The 19,880-nt window shown below is 30.5% G+C and overlaps 3 protein-coding genes across 3 annotated transcripts; 2 read left to right on the forward strand and 1 right to left on the reverse strand.

The window, feature by feature from the left end:
* Positions 1-1,356: 1,356 nt before the first annotated feature.
* Positions 1,357-3,387, forward strand: LOC108477252 (transcription factor MYC2-like). The gene has a single exon (XM_017779744.2). The coding sequence runs from the start codon at positions 1,764-1,766 to the stop codon at positions 3,189-3,191; it is 1,428 nt and encodes a 475-aa protein (XP_017635233.1). The 5' UTR covers positions 1,357-1,763; the 3' UTR covers positions 3,192-3,387.
* A 4,505-nt stretch (positions 3,388-7,892) lies between these two features.
* LOC108477326 (probable lysophospholipase BODYGUARD 3) lies at positions 7,893-11,561 on the reverse strand. Its single transcript, XM_017779831.2, has 4 exons — positions 10,444-11,561; positions 10,034-10,365; positions 9,750-9,949; positions 7,893-8,418 (listed from the first exon to the last, which is right to left on the reverse strand). Exons 1-4 carry the CDS (start codon positions 11,003-11,005, stop codon positions 8,088-8,090), a joined length of 1,425 nt encoding a protein of 474 aa, XP_017635320.1. The 5' UTR covers positions 11,006-11,561; the 3' UTR covers positions 7,893-8,087.
* A 5,230-nt stretch (positions 11,562-16,791) lies between these two features.
* LOC108477532 (GDSL esterase/lipase At5g41890) lies at positions 16,792-19,382 on the forward strand. The gene is made up of 5 exons (XM_017780073.2): positions 16,792-17,238; positions 18,225-18,355; positions 18,432-18,674; positions 18,743-19,001; positions 19,073-19,382. Exons 1-5 carry the CDS (start codon positions 16,923-16,925, stop codon positions 19,309-19,311), a joined length of 1,188 nt encoding a protein of 395 aa, XP_017635562.2. The 5' UTR covers positions 16,792-16,922; the 3' UTR covers positions 19,312-19,382.
* The last annotated feature ends 498 nt before the right edge of the window (positions 19,383-19,880 follow it).

Genomic DNA, 19,880 nt, shown 5'->3' on the forward strand with positions numbered 1-19,880 from the left:
TGGCAAATAGAGTTAGTGGATTATAAACACTCACAATCCTCTTCTGAGTCAAATATTCAAAGCTAAATAGTTCCCGAATTGTGGGTTTCTGGAATCTAGTGAAGGATTGATTGTTGAAAACTTAGACCGTATTTTAATGATGTATATCAAAGCTCAATTTGTATTGCATATTGTTGGGTTAAGGCTATTGCAAGATTCATCCCTGGAGTTTCTCTGTTACTACCTTAATATGCAAGATGATAATGAGCTGAGTTGGTGGCTAGGTGTAGCATGGAGCATATGGACACATAGGAACCAGTTTATTTAGAATAAAAAAAGATCATAATGTAGTCCAAATTGTTCAATTTGAATATTCTTACATGGAGGCTTGGTAGGGAGCTCACACGACGATGACTCGTTTTCAACCTTCCAGGTTAAGTTGTTTTACTTCTAAGTAGAGTTGGTGTAAATCGCTAGGTAATGGGTTCAAATTTAACATCGATATGGTTATTTTTATAAGAATGTTGCCACGAGCTGATCGACTATCATTCATAATGAAAATGGTGATTTTGACAAAGGTCGCACAGGTTTTATCCAAGCAACTATGGCTCCAGAAGTTACAGATGATTGTTATTTGAAAGGCATTGCTTTAGTTGAAGTCGTTGCAAATTGAGAGAGTGATCATTGAGACGGATTGTTTGATTGTACCGCAAGATTTAACGAGTAAAAGAAGGTTATCTCTGTGATGGGTTTGATTATTGAAGGTTATCTCATGTTGAAAGCTTTTTTTTTTTTTCAATTTATGTCCTTCTGTTGAATGAGTAGAAACATTGATAAGATCGCTCATGCTCTTGCAAGGGTAGCTTTATGTCATGCAAATCCTTATGTTTAGAATTCTTCTCTTAGTTGCATGTCTTCCATTCTTATTTAAGATGTTCCTACTCTTTTATCTAATGAGGAATCGAGTGTATAGGATAAGCCCATTAACTTAAGAAAATAATTTTCCAATCCTTATTTTGGGAAATTTTGTTTGTTTCGTTCCGATTTGATAATAATCTATTTTCTTCTTTCCTTAAAAAAAAAGGCTAGGAAGAGTTATTTGAATAAATTAACAAAGTTGAAGAGCTAATTTAATAGATTAACATTTGTATCAAATATTAAAACAACAAGGTAGTTAATTGGGAGTTGAGTTGGGGTTAAAGGTGACACGATAAGCAGAATAATTAACAAAATATGGATGGGAATGGTCCTAATATCTAAAAATAGTTAAAAATCATGGGAAATAGAAAAAAGACAAATAAAAGATGATCACGAAATCGCCCCATAATAACTGGTGTGAATTAAGTTAAAATCATGAGTGGAGGGGTTAAGACGCCAACAGAAGCACCGCAACTCCACAGCAAATAGAGTAAACCATCCATGCCATAAAGAACAAAAAAGAAGAAGAAAATTCAGACCGGTCATCATCCTTATTTGGAGAGAATCTGGAACAGGAGATTTCCACGTGATAATGATGTCAAGATTTGACTGACAATAGGACCATGAGGTTGATGGTCCTTTATTTCCCCGGAAAATTATACTTTGTTTTCTCCAAAGCACTTCACTTAATAATTATAGTTTTCCTCTTTTTTCTCATCTGCTCCATGGGGTTTATAGCCACCTAGTGACGACTTTGATCATCACTCTTTTTCCTCTTTATTTATTCTTCTTGCTGCTGAGTCCGCTTTGGTTACTTTTTCTTTTTTCTCTTTGAAAAACGGTAGTACACACTATCATATTCAATAATGTCTTCCTCTTCTTCGTCTTCTCTTATTACCTTAGGTCAAGATGCCTCACCTACTTTGCAACAACGCCTCCATTTCATCGTCCAAAGTAGGCCTGAATGGTGGGTATACTCCATTTTCTGGCAAGCTTCAAGGGATGTTGATGGTCGCGTTGTTTTGTCATGGGGCGATGGCTATTTTCGAGGGACCCGAGATGGTACGGGAAAATCCATCAATAGGCTGAGCCCTTCCAAACTGGGGTCCAGTTTCGAGAGGAAAAGGTCGGGAAAAGATCAGGTGCAAGCTTATTTTAATGAAGTGATGGACGTGGACCGTATGGTAGATGGCGATGTGACTGATTATGAGTGGTACTATACCGTATCCATGACCCGATCATTCGCTGTAGGTGATGGGATTCTTGGGAAGGCTTTCGGATCAGGCTCCCATATTTGGTTGGGTGGAGACCATGAACTCCAATTGTACCAGTGTGAGCGTGTTAGAGAAGCTCGAATGCGAGGGATTCAAACATTAGTTTGTCTTCCTACATCCTTCGGGGTTGTCGAATTGGGATCTTCTGATATCATCATGGAAGACTGGGGCACCCTTCAACTCACTAAATCGATATTCAGTTCTGGGATCAACAACAGCCTGGGTTCAAATCAACCTGCCCATGATTCCCAACCCCAAATCTCAACCCCAAGTATTCCTTTTGTTGATTTTGGAATGGTTTCAGGTGATCAAAAGGAGCGGATTCTTGAAGACAAACAACAAGTCGAGCCCAAGAAAGAAACCACAGGTTTAGGCCGTTCGTCATCGGAATCTGATGGGGATTTCGCCTCTGCAGACACCGAGTTCAATGCCGGCGGCCGGTCGAAAAAGAGAGGTAGAAAACCAGGGAATGGGAAAGAATCCCCTATAAACCACGTTGAAGCAGAAAGGCAACGACGTGAGAGACTGAACCATCGTTTCTACGCACTTCGTTCCGTGGTTCCAAACGTATCCAAGATGGACAAAGCCTCATTACTTTCAGATGCAGTAGCCTACATCAAGGAACTAAGATCAAAAATCGATAAACTAGAGGCTCAACTCCTAGTACAATCTGAAAAATCCAAGTTGAACCCCATCAATGTTTTCGAAAACCAAACTACCAAATCCGCATTCGACAATACCATGAAACAATCCTCTACTTATTGGCCAAAGACAGTGGAAGTTGATGTGAAGATAGTAGGATCCGAAGCCATGATTCGGGTTCGAAGTCCAGATATCGATCATCCAGCCGCACGATTGATGGATGCACTTCGAGACCTAGAGCTACCAGTACACCATGCCAGTGTATCAAACGTCAATGATCTTATGCTACAGGATGTTGTTGTCAGAGTCCCTACTGGAATATTCATAACCGACGAGATGCTTAGTACTGCAATCCTTCAGAGATGCACGTTGAATTAGGTAGCTAGCTAGGTAGCCCTGCAGTGAGATGCACTTTTTTCTTTTTTTCCCTTCTTTTGTTTTTTTGTTTGATCAATGTTTCTTGTTTTATTCGTGCATTAGTTATTTAACATTTCCTATATATGTTCTACGTATAGATAGGTTTCAATTACGACCTGCTTTTATCAGATTTCATCATTTCATTGGCTTTAAACAACTTTGCTATATGCATGTTTCCTCACAAACACAAACATTGGGGCTTGAACAATGTGGAAACTGGCCACAATATAGAAATAATAATTACTAAACTTAGGAGCTAACTTGAATTTTAATTGTCGAAGTTAAGTTCCAAATAATAATTTAACCACATAAGATAACATCAATTACACAGCCCGAAATCCAGGCCGCCAGTAGCCTGTGCTTGATGATGATCACTTAAATTACTCTTATAAGTTTATATATGGTGAAAGCTTTATCCCTCAAACAATAAACCTTTTTAATAGGGAATTATAGGTTCTTTTGGAGATCGGCAGATTTAGGGTTTGAGATATATAGCATACAAGAAATAATCTCCCATTGAGTTAGTTTTGGGCTAAAACTATCAAGAAATTGCATGCTGAAGTTAATTGAGGGGATATTTCATGTGGGAATTACATAAAATAACCAAATATCTTGGGGGAAATGACTACGAAAGAAGAAAGTAAATGATCTAGCTATTCTTTTTAGAGGAAATGATCAAAAAATAAAAATCAAATAAACTAAAGCCTACTCGATAGGCTTATTTTATACATTCATTCCTAAACATTGCGTTTTCACTATTTACACTATCAATAGCATCCAAACTCAAAACATTAAAAAAAAAAACAATAAGGATGCTATCCTCGTTAATGCATGAGCCGTTCTATTAATTTTCCTACGAATCTATTGATTGAAAGGATATATAACGAATTTGAGATTCTTTTTTTTATACAATATAAGGAGTGTGAATAGAGTGACAAAATTTAAATCTAAATTATCAATGTAATATCACCTTGATTACTCTATCACCTATTCAAACTTATTAAAATAACATATTTATATAATTAATGCAGTCAAATTTATTTACAAAATAGCACATTAAATAAAAAATTTATTATCTGATTAATTTTGACAAGTATTCGACACATGTTAATCAAGAAATAAGGTTATAACTAAGGGTTATTTTGTGTTGTATGTTTACCGCAGGCATCAGCTTTATTTTTATTTAAATTACAACTCTTTCAATGATAGTATAAATTAAACTCCAGTATGATTTAGTCACTAATTTTTATCAAAATTGGTCACATTCAAAACACTGATAAGTTCATAACGGTGATTGTTTCGAATATGCTTGAAGAATGGGCAATCCCTTGCCAACGTGTATCCCTCTTTGGTTCATAATAATAAAGATTTTATATCTTTAATTAGTATTTTTTTATTTGATTTAATTCTACTAGACATTTTTAAATCATCATCTCATTCTAAATTTATCTTTCAATATTACATCTCTAAATTATCGATGTTATATTAATTATTTCCTTTCGTTATTAAAATCATTAAATGACATGTCAAATTTTATGTAGCTAAATTTAAAAGAAAATAGAACATTATCGTATAATTTTAAAAGAAAAACTGAAGATAAAGTAAAAGTAGGAGAGAGAGAGTGCATGAATGACAGCTTTTGTAAAAGCTTTGAAATTTTCAAAATTAATATTTTCACAATATCCATTTTATTAAAAATTTATTTTAAATTATATCACATAAGATTTAATATGTCATTTAACTGTTAAATTAACCATCCTAGCAACAAAATGACCTAAGTGACATAATTTTAATAGTTTTGTTTAGGGACTAATTTAAAATGAGAGTCAAAATCTAGGGATGATTAGCGGAATTAACTCTTTCCATTCTATGAGAAAGCTTTTCTTTTCTTTGGTCATTGTGATCGACTGCCGCTGGTACTATTTTTTGGCTGAAAAAAATTAACTTTTAGTTAGTATTTTATTAAAAATAATAATTAGATTTTTTATCAAATTTAACACTTGTGAAAAAGACTAAATTTAACTAATAAGAAAAATAATGGCCAAAATGATAAAAAAAAAAAATAGAGATTAAGGGCTGAATTTGTGATTACACCATCATTAAATATAGATTATCTTCTTGCACAATGGGCTTACTGGACCCAATTCCCATACTAAAAGAAAATAAAAATTGGAGCGACTGACCCAATTCCCAAATGGCATCTTAATTGAACATTGTAGGCCTAATAAAACATTCTCTCTCGCTTTTCATTATATTAATATTCTAATATTCCATTTAAGACTTAAATTTGAAAAAAAAAAAAATTATTGTGTTGAGCTTAATGTTCATACAGCTAGCAATTGTTAGGTCGATATAATTCACCAACCTTAATAAGGCGTGCAGATTTAATTTTTAATCTACAAAATTTCTAAGTTAGCTAACATTTCTGCCAATAAACAGTTACCCATTTCAATGGTTTTTCTTCCCAAAAACTCCATTGTAGTCTCAAAGTCCTAACCAAATGAGGAAATTTTTCTTCCACCTTTCCTTAAATATCAGTTGAGAAATTTAATAACATATGCTTGTTAACAGACAAAATTATTGGTAGGATGAGGTATTTGAAATCTTGTGTCTAATATCCACAAGTATACTTGGTTCCATGGAAGAAGAGAAGTGACAAATTGGACAATCATCATCAAACCTGTGTGAGGAATGAATTGGTTAAGACACATCACACGATACAATCTCTCTTTATTTGCTTTACACTCATCTCTTAATTTCTTTATTATTAACACGCTTCAATTTTTTAGTTCTTCACTATCCAAATTCTATTATTTGCAATTACGATATCATTATTTGTGTATGGCCAAGTTGGCTAAGGTCCCCCAAATTTCTGAAAGAATAATTAATATTCCCTTGAATTTTTTTGAAAAATCATAAATTTACTGAGTTTTTGGTTATCAAAATCAACATTTTACTTATAAGTTTATCAAGATTTAATCATATGGGTTTAAATATAATTACATGTGTTTGAGGATCAAATTGATAAAAGTTATAAATGTGGAGAGTTAAATATGTTGAATTATTTAGGATTAGGATGAAATTGATATGATTTATAAATATAAAGGACTAAATGTATTATTATGTCAGTAAGAAAAAGGTCACGTCATAATTTCCATTAAGCATTTAACGAAGAGTGAACAAAATAAAAATGGTCTAAAACATTAATGACTAAATTAAAAATATTGATAGTTGGATGACAAAAAAAATATACTAATAATTGAGTGACTAATTCTACAATTTACCCTTAAATTTAATAGGATAAAAATTCACCACTACATTAATAATTTGGTTGACTGAAAATGCAAAAGACTCAAGGAAAAAGTAATGAAGCTGAAACCAATCCATTAATGGAAGAGTAGGCAGAGGATGACACGAATGCGAAAAGTTGGACAGCCGACGAGCTCCCCACATATTTTGAGACAGCGACCACCCCAACCATACATCTGCTTTATCATGTTTAAATATTTGTCTTTGATTATTCCTCCCTTTATTTGTTCCTTTTATCCAATTTTATTCAATATCAGTAATTAAATTTTAATTTTCACACAATAAATATAAGGAAAAATAACCAAAAAATACAGAGACTATGGAGACAATTAAACATATTCTTTAAAGATTTTGGATTGCATTCAATTTTTTTTGTTATAAGTAAATTAATTCTTATACATTAGATGAGTGAGAAAAATAACCTTCAATTAAATTTGGTGTTTATATATAAGGAATGATAATAATTTTAACACTTAACTTTTACACATTTATTCAATTTAACCCCTACTCTTTTATTAAGAAGTAAATTAAAAATTTAAAAACTAATTAGACTAAAAATCAACAAAATCTTAGTATCAAATTAAAAAAATTAAATCTTTTGAATTTTAAAATTATTAAAAATCATAAAAACTATAAATAAAATTTTTATTGAAAATAACAATACCCACTCAATTGATGTCAACAGAAAAATAAAAATAATTATTATAATGATTTTCATGTCTTTCAATTAAAAATTAAATAGTTTAAACAACATTTTCAAAAGAAACTAGCATTGATCCCCGCTTTCGCCGGGGTTTAAATGGTAATATTATTAATATTAATATAATTATAAAATTAATATATTATAATTTTTAAAAGGATTCATCTCAAAATTATATATGATTTTTTTATAATCTTAACATAAAATTTTGATCTGATTTAATTCTAACAAATCATTAATATACTTATTGATATAACATCATTTTGTGTTTATATATTGCATACAAAAATAATTATATTTATCGAATATAAAAATAAATTGATTTATTTATTTAAATATGTATGATTGAATCAAAATTAAAGGTTTATTTATACATTTGAACCTCAATCAAAGTTTCATATATATAATTACACCAAATCAAAATTAGTATATTAAATTAGACGGTAAATCAAAATTCATATGTAATTTTGAAAAATTTCTTTTTTAAATAATATATAAATTTTATATTATTTGATTTAGAAAAAATCCAACGGATTTAATACAAATTTTAATATGATAAGTGTGAACATGAGTATATTAATTATTTATAACAATTTAAATATATATATATATATATATATATATATATATATGGGTAGGTGTTTACCAGGACATTATGTTTCATCATAGATATGGTTACAATTAATTAAGCAATTTCCACAACATGGACACACCAAACCATCTCACATTGGTCTTAAGCAATTAACATAGAACGAAAAAGCCTGCCAATCTCATGTCATCTTTACGCAAATTTCACTGATTTTTTTTCTCCTTCTTATAAATTCCAAACTAATTAAAATGGCACTCTTTTAATGGCTTCTTGATGATCTATTCCAAATCTCCTCTAGTTCTCTGGCAAAGACCTTTTGTCTGCCGACAACAATGGTAATGTGGTCTTTGTTTTCGACAACTTTAACTCGGGCACGAGGGATTTTTTTTTGAACATTAAAGCTGCATTCGAGCGGGATTACTTCATCGTCTTTGCCATGGAATATGTTGACATCGCACTTCATTCGGTCACGAACGACGTCCAAGTAGCGGTCGAGTTTGGTGGAGGTGCCACAAATAATGTTGTGAAGTGTATGCCAAGCCGCGTTATGCGTGTGGCAGAAGAACCCTTCCATCAAGAATGTTCTCACCCTGAATTATTATTATTATTATTATTATTTTGATAACAAAAAGAAATGCATTAAACTTCAAGGGCTATTGTAGATGAAGGTCAGTATCAAAAAGCATAGTGATAAAGGAAATTGATACTGGTGAATTTATTGCTAGACATTGAAAAATTTTACGTGACTATACCAATTTGGTATGATTTAAAATATCTTTTTTTTCAAAGTTGTTCTTCTTAGACCCTTAGTTCTTTTATACAAAATTATCAATAAAAAAAGAAAATAATTTATATAATAATAGTAACACACAGGACCCAACTAAGTCCAATATAGAAATCTTATGTCAAGAATATAATTTATTTGCTAAAAGTGTAATACAATATAAATTTGATTGAAAAGAAAGTTAAATGATTTTAATAGCTCTGTAGGAATATTTAAGGAAGGTTAAGGCTTAGTTTAATCTTATTTTTCAAAAATTGTTTTTAAATTAAAAGCGGTTTTAGAGCCACAAGTAATACTAAATAGACCATTTGAAGTGCTTTTGAACTCAAAAGTAAAAGTAGTTTTTTCTAACTTCGCTTTCGCAAAAACACTTTTAGAAACAAGGGACAATTTTAATCTTTATAAAATATTTTATATAATATTTATATGGGTATGTAATTACTTTCCTATTGAAATTTATTTTAAATATATAATATTATATATTTAAAATTTTATTGGTTGCATTTAATATTTAAAATTTAGTTTACATATTCAATTAAATTTTCTAAATAATTAATATTAATTGTTTAAAAACTTGTAAAAATTATATTTCATATATTAAAATATTAACTACTAATTTAAACATTATTTAAATACATATTTGTTACTTTATGTCTAAAATGAACATTTTATTTCTCAATAGTAATACTAAAATACTTCTCAAAAATAATGCTAAACTAGCCCTAAGAGAATATAAGAAGCATGTGACTATCTGTATATGCATCTATAGGTGAGTATACTCTATAGAATGATTATTATAAGTAAAAAATTAAATTAATTGTTGTATTATTAAATGAATCTCTGCATTATTAAAAGCAACAAAATAATACTAAATTTCTAACTGAATTAACATTTTGAAAGATTTTTAAATTTTTATGATTGTGCCAAATTTCAACGGAAATACTTGGGGTGGTACTTTCACATATATTTGAAAACAGAAAAGAGAAGCCAAGGGTGGAACTTGGACAGTCAAAGACGATAAAAAAACATGAATTACCGTACGTATTGTATGGGGATAGTTGATTGTTGGTAGGGTTGACATGACTTAGACTTGAGGAGGTGTTAGGAATTATTAGGATTGACGAAATTAAAGCTTACCTGTTTCTGGTGACAAGTTTGGTAAGAAATTCCCATAGCCGGTGGTTCTTGCATATGACCAGGCAAATCGTCCGGCTGATGTGCTCGTACCAGCATGCCAATGATGTACAAAATGCCATCACCGGCCACACTCGTCGGGGCGCTAATTTTCTCATTACATATTGTGTTGCTGCTTCACCCTTTGGCACCAAAAAGTATGGCTGCCAACATTTTTCATGCATATTAATTGCCAACTTTTTTTTTTTTTAAACCTAAGATTGGTAAAAAGTGGAAAAGAAATTTACCGGTGTAAGTAGGGTTAAAGACTTGATGGAACCAGGGTGTTTTACAGCTAAAGCAAGGGCTAAGATACAGCCTAAAGAATGAGCCACAATGTGAAAAGATTTAACCTCGTATGCTTCCAGCACTGATTTTTCAATCATGCCCACATGTTCTCTTAAGGTGTAAAGTGAATCAGCTGGCTTTGGACTTCTCCCAAAACCCAAAAGATCAACAGCTAAGAACCTGTAAGTTGATTTAGCAGTGTTTGAGAAGTTGGGAAATAAAGTTTCCGTCCAAAATGCTGATGATGAAATGAAGCCATGGATGAATATCACATCTTCTCGTGCTTTATTATCTGACAATCACAAACAATATCTTGAGAAAAAGTGAAATAGTTAATGGTAATATCATAATATGATGAGATCATATTTACCCTTTGGTCCCTGAGCCTTGACATAAAGTGTGTCTTTACTAGAAGATGTCCAAGAATTGCAAAATTTACAATCACAATCAGACCATGTAGGGATATGATGCAGTTGTCTACCGACCATCTTGCCTTGAAGCATTTCTACAATGATGGAGTTGATGGTAAATGTCGATCTCGTCGACCCTTTCTTCGTCTTGGCGGTACCGTCTAACTTGAACTTCTTCAGCTCGTTAACGGTGAGTTTCGAGACCTCGGCCACTAACGAAGGACGTGAATAAAGGGTATCCGATATATCCTCCAGTTGCAACTTGCTTGAATTCAGGGAAACAATCTTGGATTCCCCTTGTTCGGAGACTAAGATCTTGCCGCTGCTAGTGATGGCCTCTTTAGCGGAGGAGCAATAACAAGGCCGCCACTCGGCTTCGATACAGAAATCAGCCACTTTGTATCCATAACATAAGATGAAATCAAGAAGGTCAAGAACAGAGAAGACAACGAAGCTCACAGCTTTATTCAAAACCCCTCCGATGAACTTTAAGACGGACCCCATTTTACACATTCCAGCCATTTTCAGAGAATCAAAAGTGTTGCAAGAACAATGTGAAGGCACTGATGGGGCTTTTGACAAGTAAAAATATTTGGGAAACAATTCAAAACTGTCTTAAAGCTGTAAACTCTTTCATCACTTCTTCTCTGTTTCACTCCTCCATCATATGCAAACTACACTGACATAAATAGAAAGCAAATGGCTGTATATATACGGGTTTTAGGTTAATCAATTTTCTGAAAATGGGTGCTGGAATACATTATACATATACAATAAAAAAATAAACTAAAATAACCGTAAACACAAAAACATAGCACGACATAGTATTATCAATTTAAAATTTGATATAAATATATAATATTTTAAACACAAACCAATAATCACATGTAAGTCCACATTTTGTGTGATGAAATGGAAGCGTGTGGGAGAGCTTCTCTTAAAGGTTAATAGTAGAGAAAGAGAGAAGAAAGGGTTGCCCAAATATTGTTACAACAATTTGGCCAAGGAAGAAACTTAGAAAAAGGTGGGTGGTGGTTCAACCGAATGAAGGAAGAAATGTTACAATTCTTCTCACATTACCCTAAATTTAAGATTTTTTGTTTGAGTTTTAATTTAGTTAGTATTGTCAGTGTAAGAGAATATGGTTTTTTCAAATCGAATCAACTGATATAATATTCGAGTTGAATCGTTAAATTTATTCGAATTAAATTAAAATTTTTTTTATTTTTCGAATCAAATTAAATTTTGTTCATCTCTACTTTTAAGAATCGAATAAAAAAATATGTATTTATATGTTATATATGTGTTTTTTGTGTGTATATAATAATGATAATAATATAAAAGTAGCAGCTTCAAATTAATGTAAACGATACATATACCTTTAATAATTTCTAAAGTTAATTATTTAAACGACAATTTCGCTTTTTTTTCAACATTTAAATATTGATTTTTTTCATTCCACGTTCCTTTTTTGGATTTTAAGTTTCAAATGTTAAATAAAAATTTAAGAAGTAAACGTAATCCTTTTCCTGTCTTTAAATACTAAAATTTCAACCTTTAAATATTAAAATTTTCTCTCGTACGTTGTTTTTCTCTCACTTTTTTCAACTTTTAAATATTATCCCATGCTTTTATGGCAATTGAATCTAACAAAATTTTAAATTTATTATTCAATTAAAGTTTTAATTTGATAATCTTTTTACACATTTTAATTTTATTATACAAATTTTATTGCCTTCATCAGTTCTGTATTTTCTCTAATTTAAACTCCTAATTAAGTTGGGGCTACAAGTCAACCAGACATCAACTCGGTTAAGAAAAATACTAAAATATCATTTTGAATTTAAAACATTCATCAATTCTTGAAGTCACTTATTAATTTAATTGGTGTCACAAGTCAATCAAACATCAACTTAATTAGAAAAATTACTAAAATATATTTTTGTATTTAAAATAAGTTATATTATAAAAGGGTATTTTAATCTTTTTATTTGAATATATATATATGTATATGGTAGGATTTGAACCCGGAAAATCATAAATTTATCACTTAACCAAAACCTTAATTTATTTTTTTATACATTTTAATTTTATTGTGTACACTTTATTACCTCTATCAATTGAATATATATTATTAATATTTTTATTGAGTTGATGTCACAAATTAACTTAACATTAACTTGAATTGATAACAACACCACAATAGGCAATTGCATTTATTTAGTAGTCTTAATATGATGTATTTATGTGTTTAAATTTCATTTTACTCGTAATTTAATTTAATTTTTTCAATTTAATATCGTTCATATTTCATTTGTTATTATTAATTAGTTTTAAACCATATGTTTCATTATTTATTATATATTATTTTTAAGCACATATTCATATTCTAAATATATGAATTCCACACAATGATAAGACCACTTTAAATATTGTGTGATCAATTGACCCACAATAATTCAAAAAACTATTTTATAAAAAGAAATTTAATTTATATAAGAAATAAATTGATTGCACAAAAGATTAAATACAATTTATTTTATAAAATAAATAATTTTATATAAAAATAAATTAATCTCTTTCCAACCCATTAAAATTTAAAATCCTTCCTTTTTGTTTTCTTTAAACATTTATCATTTTTCATTTAAAATTTTCTTATTTTCTCAAGGTCTCTTTCTAGATTTTCTACTATTCCTTCTTTTAATACTTTTGAGTGAATCTCAATAATTTGATAATAATTCTTTTTGGGTTCTATTGATTAATCTCTAAAAAGTTAAGGTAGTGATTTTACTTGTGATAGATTAAAAATTTTATGCAAAATTAAGTTTTTGTTGATTGAATGATTTTAAAATATTAATTTTATATTATGTTACTAATATATTAATTAGAAAATAAATTTTAGAGTGTAATTAATATAAATCTTTGAATAAATTAGGATTGAATGTCTTTACGTTCTTATATTTTTGAATATTGATTAGAAATTTAACATTTTTGCTTGAATTATTGATATAGTGATTATTGTAGATAATGTGTTTGACTTATTATATTCTCTTGACACGAAAACAATTAAGTAATTTTTAATTTTTGTGAAAGTAACTATATTTTATTTTTAATTAAGTGGCGAATAGCGAATTTTGGACAAAAATAGTATGGAATATTAAATACTTTTCATTAATGTAAAATTTATGGTGAAGTTTTAACTAAAAATAATTAAATTAAATTAAAGTCTTCTTTTTTTCTTAATTAAAAATCCAATTAAATTAAAGTCTTCATTTTGTTCCTAATTATTGATTAGAATATTTAGTTTATTTTTCCCTATTTTTAAATATTTTTTCAACTTCTAAATATTAATTTTTTCACACGACTTTTTTATTTCACTTTTAAATATTAATATTTCCATACCACGTTTTTTTTATTTCAACTTTCAAATATTAAATAAAAATTTTGCAACTAAATGTGTTGTTTTTCATTTTTTAGTGTAACAAGTATAATACAATCAAAGAAAAATACAGGTCCGAGTAATTATAAGTATCAAATTATTATAAACGGACTGTTTAAGTAGTCATAATCTAGAATCAAACCATTACATCAGACTAAGAACTGATACAATCTAGACTAAATTCGACAAATTAACTCGACTAAAACCCACATATAATAATATAATTTGCACATGATGAGATTCGAAGACTTATACATAAAATTTTGCAACTAAACATATAATTTGTTTGACTTCACTCCATTTTATTTATTTCACATTTTTTTCTAACTTTTAAATATATATATATATATATATTTTCATACCACGTTTTTTTGGTTGGATTTTAACTTTCAAATATTAAATAAAACATTTGGTAATGACACTCACGTATTTCTTTTATGGGAAGTAAACATATTCCTTTTCCTGTTTTTAAATATTAATTTGTCATTGTCCAAACCTCTCGTATTTATTTCGTGCTTTCTTCTCCACATGACTCTCATATTCCCTTTGGTAATGACACTCACCACCCTCCTCTTTAGGGCATACTAATCTTAATCTGTTTTTATTATTTTTACCCTTTTAACCCACCCCCCTCTCCCCCCCCCAGAGAAAAAAAAAAACTACAGTTTCCATTCTGATATATAGCAGAGCATGTAAATCACATGTCGGACAAGGTTGTAACAATGAAGTTGGATCCTTGTAATAAAAAAAAAAAATTGCATTGTTTAGGACGGTAAGGATACATGCAAATACGATGCACGTGCAAGGATCATATTATATACCATTATTACTGACTAATTACTTAATTAACATGCCATGTTTGTCAATTTTATCTACAAAAATAGTTTTCTTTGCGGGGGGGGATAGTGATTATGATGTTTGGGCAGATAGCAATGAGAGAAGACTTAATGAGCCTCTTTTGGCGGTGAGGGACTGTTTCGAAACCTCTAATTTTGTTGTTTATCCGTAATGATACGGTTGATGTGTTGTCCCATATGGGCCTAAATTGATTTAATGATATTGATGCTGACTTGCAAATATAATAATAGGCCATTATACCTACAATTTGCGGCCAATTTAACCGACGACGACCCATTTGTGTGGACTACGTCAAGATGTAAATGAGAAGAGGGATGCAATTAATAAGACCCCAAAATGATCTTGCATTATGTGGAGGGTTTTTTTGAACTAAAAGTATTTATTAAAGTGATATTTGGCAATTAATTTGCTTTTTTTAGTTAGAACCAATGGACCATGTATCCATAATTCAATTCAAGATGCTTATCATGGTTTCATCATTACTATCCTTGTCAAGTATTTGGGATGAGGGTGTGGTTAATTCAAATGGGTTGTGACAAATATTTTTGTTTACGAATCGTGGTTAGAATTTTTTTAAAGGTTAAATTTTGTAATTAGCGTTTGTAATTAATAAAAGTTATGGATTTAATTCTTATACTTTTATTTGATCATTTTTATTCGTGTACTTTCTTAAAATTTTAAATTCTTAAACAATAATTGTTAAATTCATTAAACAAAGTTCTGTTATTTTCAAAATTCAATGCGCCAAATATATTACTATATGTGTAATGTCATGTCAGCTTATTATTTTAATATATTACTCACTAAAAATTTAGTTAATGGATTACCAACTATCATTTGTATTAAGACTGAAATTTTAAAATTCGAAAAGTATGAGAACTTAGAATGATCTAATTAGAGAAAATGAACTGGATCTGTAACTATACTCATAGTACAAGACTGATAATTCAATTTAACCAGACAAATTTGGCTGCTACTATTTGGACCAAAACTAAAATTTCAAATTTTGAAAAGTACAAAGACTAAATCTACTACTTTTACAAAGCACAGAGACTAATGGCATAATTTAACTTTTTTAAAAAAAATTGTATATGAATTAAATTCAAATCAATCCATTCAAATAATCGATTTCATCAATTCAACAATTCATATGCAATAAAATAATGAGCAAATTAAATTCACAACTACACTAACTTTTCAAAATTCAGATCATGAAATTCCAATAAATTAAAGTAGAAAGAAGGATGAAAATTGAAAATAAAACCTAAATATTTTTATACATCGTAAAGACTAAAATACCGTGGTGAATTGAGATGAAGTATTATTCTAATTTGTGAAGTAAAAGTAACGCCATTGGTGCTTAATTTATAAGAAGAATATCTTAGATATTAGGAGCATAGGACTGATATCATCACAAAATGCCCTATTGACCAATTGATCTAGAAACAGGATGACTTGTGGAAGTGATTGAGGATGTCTCCAAATCTTATTCTTAATGCTTCTCAGTCTCACTAATCGTTTTAAGAATCAATGAATTGCTTATAATTTTAAACGTTTCTATTTAATATATTATTAACTAGTGGCATTATAAGGTATCATGTAGGCTAGAAAAAAGTAAAGTAATATCAAGGGTGGTTTGCTTTCTACTTTTTGCCTTCTTTTAATGTTTGAACCCTTCAATAAGTCATGGTTCCTTCCTCCTCTCTCCTATGTTTCCTTAACAATGGAAAATAGGTTAAATTGTCCCTTTATCATGCTCAAATTAGAGAATTTGGAATAAATTGATCCTCTACTTTTATAATATCATGTTTTACTCCTAATATCATTAACTACATTTTATGTTAAAAGGGTTATTTTTATGAAAAATTCATATAAGCATTTTAATAAGAATAATTAAAATTGGATTAATTAATGATTTTATAAAAAAATTATACCAAATTACATTAAATAAATCTCAAAGTTGAGAACAATAAAGGAACCAAAACCACAATTTGACCAAAAAAGTACCTTAAGTTTTCTTCAAACTTGCTTTCAATCATATGAAGATTTTGTTTTTTCTTGGACCACAACCTAATCTGACACGACCAGTTCAAAATCTTACCTGCCCCTCAAGGAGCTTCTTCTTCAAGCAAAGATATATGTATGTGTAATAATATCAGCTGGTACAGATCATGCCAAGTAACAATATTGGAGGTTGAATGCAAAATGGAGAGTTTTGAGGTTATTTTAAAGCCAATTTGCCTTGTAATACTAATAGTTCTGTGCTTGCATGCAATGCCAAGTTCATGTAATTTCACGTCTTTCGTGTTTGGGGATTCATTGGTAGATGCGGGAAACAACGATTATATATTCACCCTCTCCAAGGCTGATTCCCCTCCTTATGGCATCGATTTCACGCCTTCGGGTGGGCAACCTACTGGAAGATTTACCAATGGTCGAACAATAGCCGACATTGTAGGTAAATTCTTTTATCAATATATTAATAATGCCAGCTTCTCTATCTTTAACAAGTCTTACGAAATTCCTCCAATATTTAACTGAAATTCGTCCTATACAAGTTTGTTTTAGTTTGGGTCTAATTGCATATTTCTTCCCTCTACTTTAAGATAATTCCCTCTATTTTAATCTGTTAACTTGTGAGAATTTTCGAACTTTTAATTAAGTTTATGGTATATGAGTTATACCAAGTTCATTATATTTCGAAGTTTAGTTATGTTGAGGCCGGTCTCGGACACTCAACGGAGGCATTATTCTTAAGTGTCTATGCTTGATTTTAATCCCAAATTTTTGTCTCCTCACTCCGATAAGAACCCAAAGAAATTCAAGTGGTTTGGCAGGAACATCTAATCCCAAAAAAAAAAATGTTTGAGAATTTTGGCCTTAGTGGGATTCAAACCTATACCTTTAAAAGGTCTTTGTGAGTAAGAATAATATCATATAAGGGCATGGGTTTGAACCTAAACGCTCCCATCAAACTTCGTAAAGCACTTCGATATAGTAATTCAAGTTTAGTAACAATTAAACTAACTTATCAGCTTTCATAAAATATAAAAACTAAATTATGATTAAAAAAAAAAAAGAGATTGTTTAGAGAATTATACTTGAGTCCCCTATGAAAGGCTTTGCTAAAATCAGTGGAAACACCCTGACTTTAGCTTTCTCAGGACGCTGGCTTTTATTAAAAGCATGTTGGGAGTTATGCCTAGGATTGATATAAGACTTTAACCAAACTAGAATAGTTATTTTAATGTATACACAATGGTAAACATTAATTTGCTTTTCAAGTCTTTTATCTACATGCATTCCACTGTATGGGAATTTAAGGTGTCAAAAGAACCACTATTAGAATGGTTGAAAAAAAGGAATGTAGCACATGGCATGCAGGCTACTATTATATTTTCAATCCCTTTAAACTGTTGTTTTTGGATGATATATATAAATCAGGTCAATATCTGGGAGCCAAATCTTTTCCACCACCTTACTTGGCACCAAACACCGAAGCTCAGGCCATTCTCAGGGGAATAAATTATGCCTCTGGAGCTTCAGGAATTATGGATAAAACTGGGTTTTTCTTTGTGAGTCCAATAATACATTCATTGTGTTTTTTTTTTTTTTATAAGTAAAAAGAGAACTAATGTAAAGTATATGCAGATTGGAAGAATTCCACTTGGGGAACAAGTGAGTAATTTCGAACAAAATCGAATTTATATGGTGAATGCGATGGGTGAAAATTATACAAGAAAATTTTTAAAGAAGGCAATTTTTTCTCTCACTATTGGGTCTAATGATGTATTGAATTATATCCAACCATCAGTACCATTTCTAAGACATGACAAGGTCTCGCCCACAACATTCCTAGATTTCATGATCTCTAACTTGACACTTCAACTTGAGGTAATAACAATTTTTAACAATAAATATATTATTGTCACTTTTTTATATATCGAATTTGTATTGTGTAGCGATTGCACGAGATGGGAGCTAGGAAGTTTATTGTTGTTGGGGTTGGACCACTCGGTTGCATACCATTTGTTCGAGCACTCAAGCTATTGCGGAGTGGACAATGCTCGAGTGCAGTGAATGCATTGATTCAAGCCTATAATCAAAGATTAAAAGAGCTTTTGAGTCGTTTAAATCAAGAGATGGGACCTGAAACCATCTTCGTGTTTGCAAACTCCTACGATGTTTTCATGGACATCATTGCTAACTATCATCAATACGGTTAGTAAGTCGTAATTTTTATCATCTTGCACACAAAAACAGCGTATATTGATGTGTTGGGACATTTCTAGGCTTAGAGAACGCCAATGACCCATGTTGCGGTGGGTATTTTCCGCCATTCGTTTGCTTTAAGAGCAGCGACGCGAACACCTCGGCTTTGTGCGACGATCGATCCAAGTACGTGTTTTGGGATGCGTATCACCCCACCGAAGCTGCTAATCTTATCATTGCGAAACAATTGGTAGATGGGGATGAAAGCGTTAGCTTCCCAATCAATATTCGCAAGCTTTACAACTACAATAATTCCTAGTGGCCTGCATGGTTGAGGAAAGGTTCACAATGTTGTCAAATGTATTTAATGCTAATCCTTTGTTGAATTTTCCCAATTTGAAATTATACCATGAATGTGATTTATTAACTTTTAATGGAAATGAATTTGCAACAAGGAACTATAGAGGCCATGGATGGGGTTCAGTCTGCATGGGACGCTCTTGGTCTCGGGGTTGGGTTATTTATGGGTTCTTTAAAGCCTTTCTCGCTGTTGAGTTAATTTGGGCTATCGGCCTACAAGTAAACCCAGGTTTAGAATCCAACAGTATGGGTTTTGTGTTAATTAATGCTTTTGGGCCTACAAACCAACCTATAAGACATTACCATGTGTCCTTGAATTTTTAAAATTTTGAACCTAAATTATTTTCAAGAAATATAAACACCCATCATAATTTGAGATTCGAAGAAAAAGGTTTTATATAACAAAAAATGCTCAGTTTCCATAATTCATGTGTCCATCATATAGTTTAGGGTAGTGAATTCTATGATATACGGTTTAAAATTAAAAAAAAATTAATGTACCATTTGGTGTTTAAATTTGATATTTTT

The sequence above is a fragment of the Gossypium arboreum genome, chromosome 12, assembly GCF_025698485.1.
Source record: "Gossypium arboreum isolate Shixiya-1 chromosome 12, ASM2569848v2, whole genome shotgun sequence".
Taxonomy (NCBI): Eukaryota; Viridiplantae; Streptophyta; class Magnoliopsida; order Malvales; family Malvaceae; genus Gossypium; species Gossypium arboreum.

What these genes read in the sequence shown, in the direction of transcription:
- LOC108477532 (XM_017780073.2), top strand. Translation starts at nt 16,923, where the DNA reads ATGTGTAATAATATCAGCTGGTACAGATCATGCCAAGTAACAATATTG. An exon ending in ATAAAACTGGGTTTTTCTTT is followed by an intron (nt 18,356 to 18,431) that starts GTGAGTCCAATA and finishes AAGTATATGCAG; the next exon opens with ATTGGAAGAATTCCACTTGG. An exon ending in ACTTGACACTTCAACTTGAG is followed by an intron (nt 18,675 to 18,742) that starts GTAATAACAATT and finishes TGTATTGTGTAG; the next exon opens with CGATTGCACGAGATGGGAGC.
- LOC108477252 (XM_017779744.2), top strand. Translation starts at nt 1,764, where the DNA reads ATGTCTTCCTCTTCTTCGTCTTCTCTTATTACCTTAGGTCAAGATGCC.
- LOC108477326 (XM_017779831.2), bottom strand. Translation starts at nt 11,005, where the DNA reads ATGGCTGGAATGTGTAAAATGGGGTCCGTCTTAAAGTTCATCGGAGGG. An exon ending in CAAGGCTCAGGGACCAAAGG is followed by an intron (nt 10,366 to 10,443) that starts GTAAATATGATC and finishes TGTGATTGTCAG; the next exon opens with ATAATAAAGCACGAGAAGAT. An exon ending in AAACTTGTCACCAGAAACAG is followed by an intron (nt 8,419 to 9,749) that starts GTAAGCTTTAAT and finishes ATAATAATTCAG; the next exon opens with GGTGAGAACATTCTTGATGG.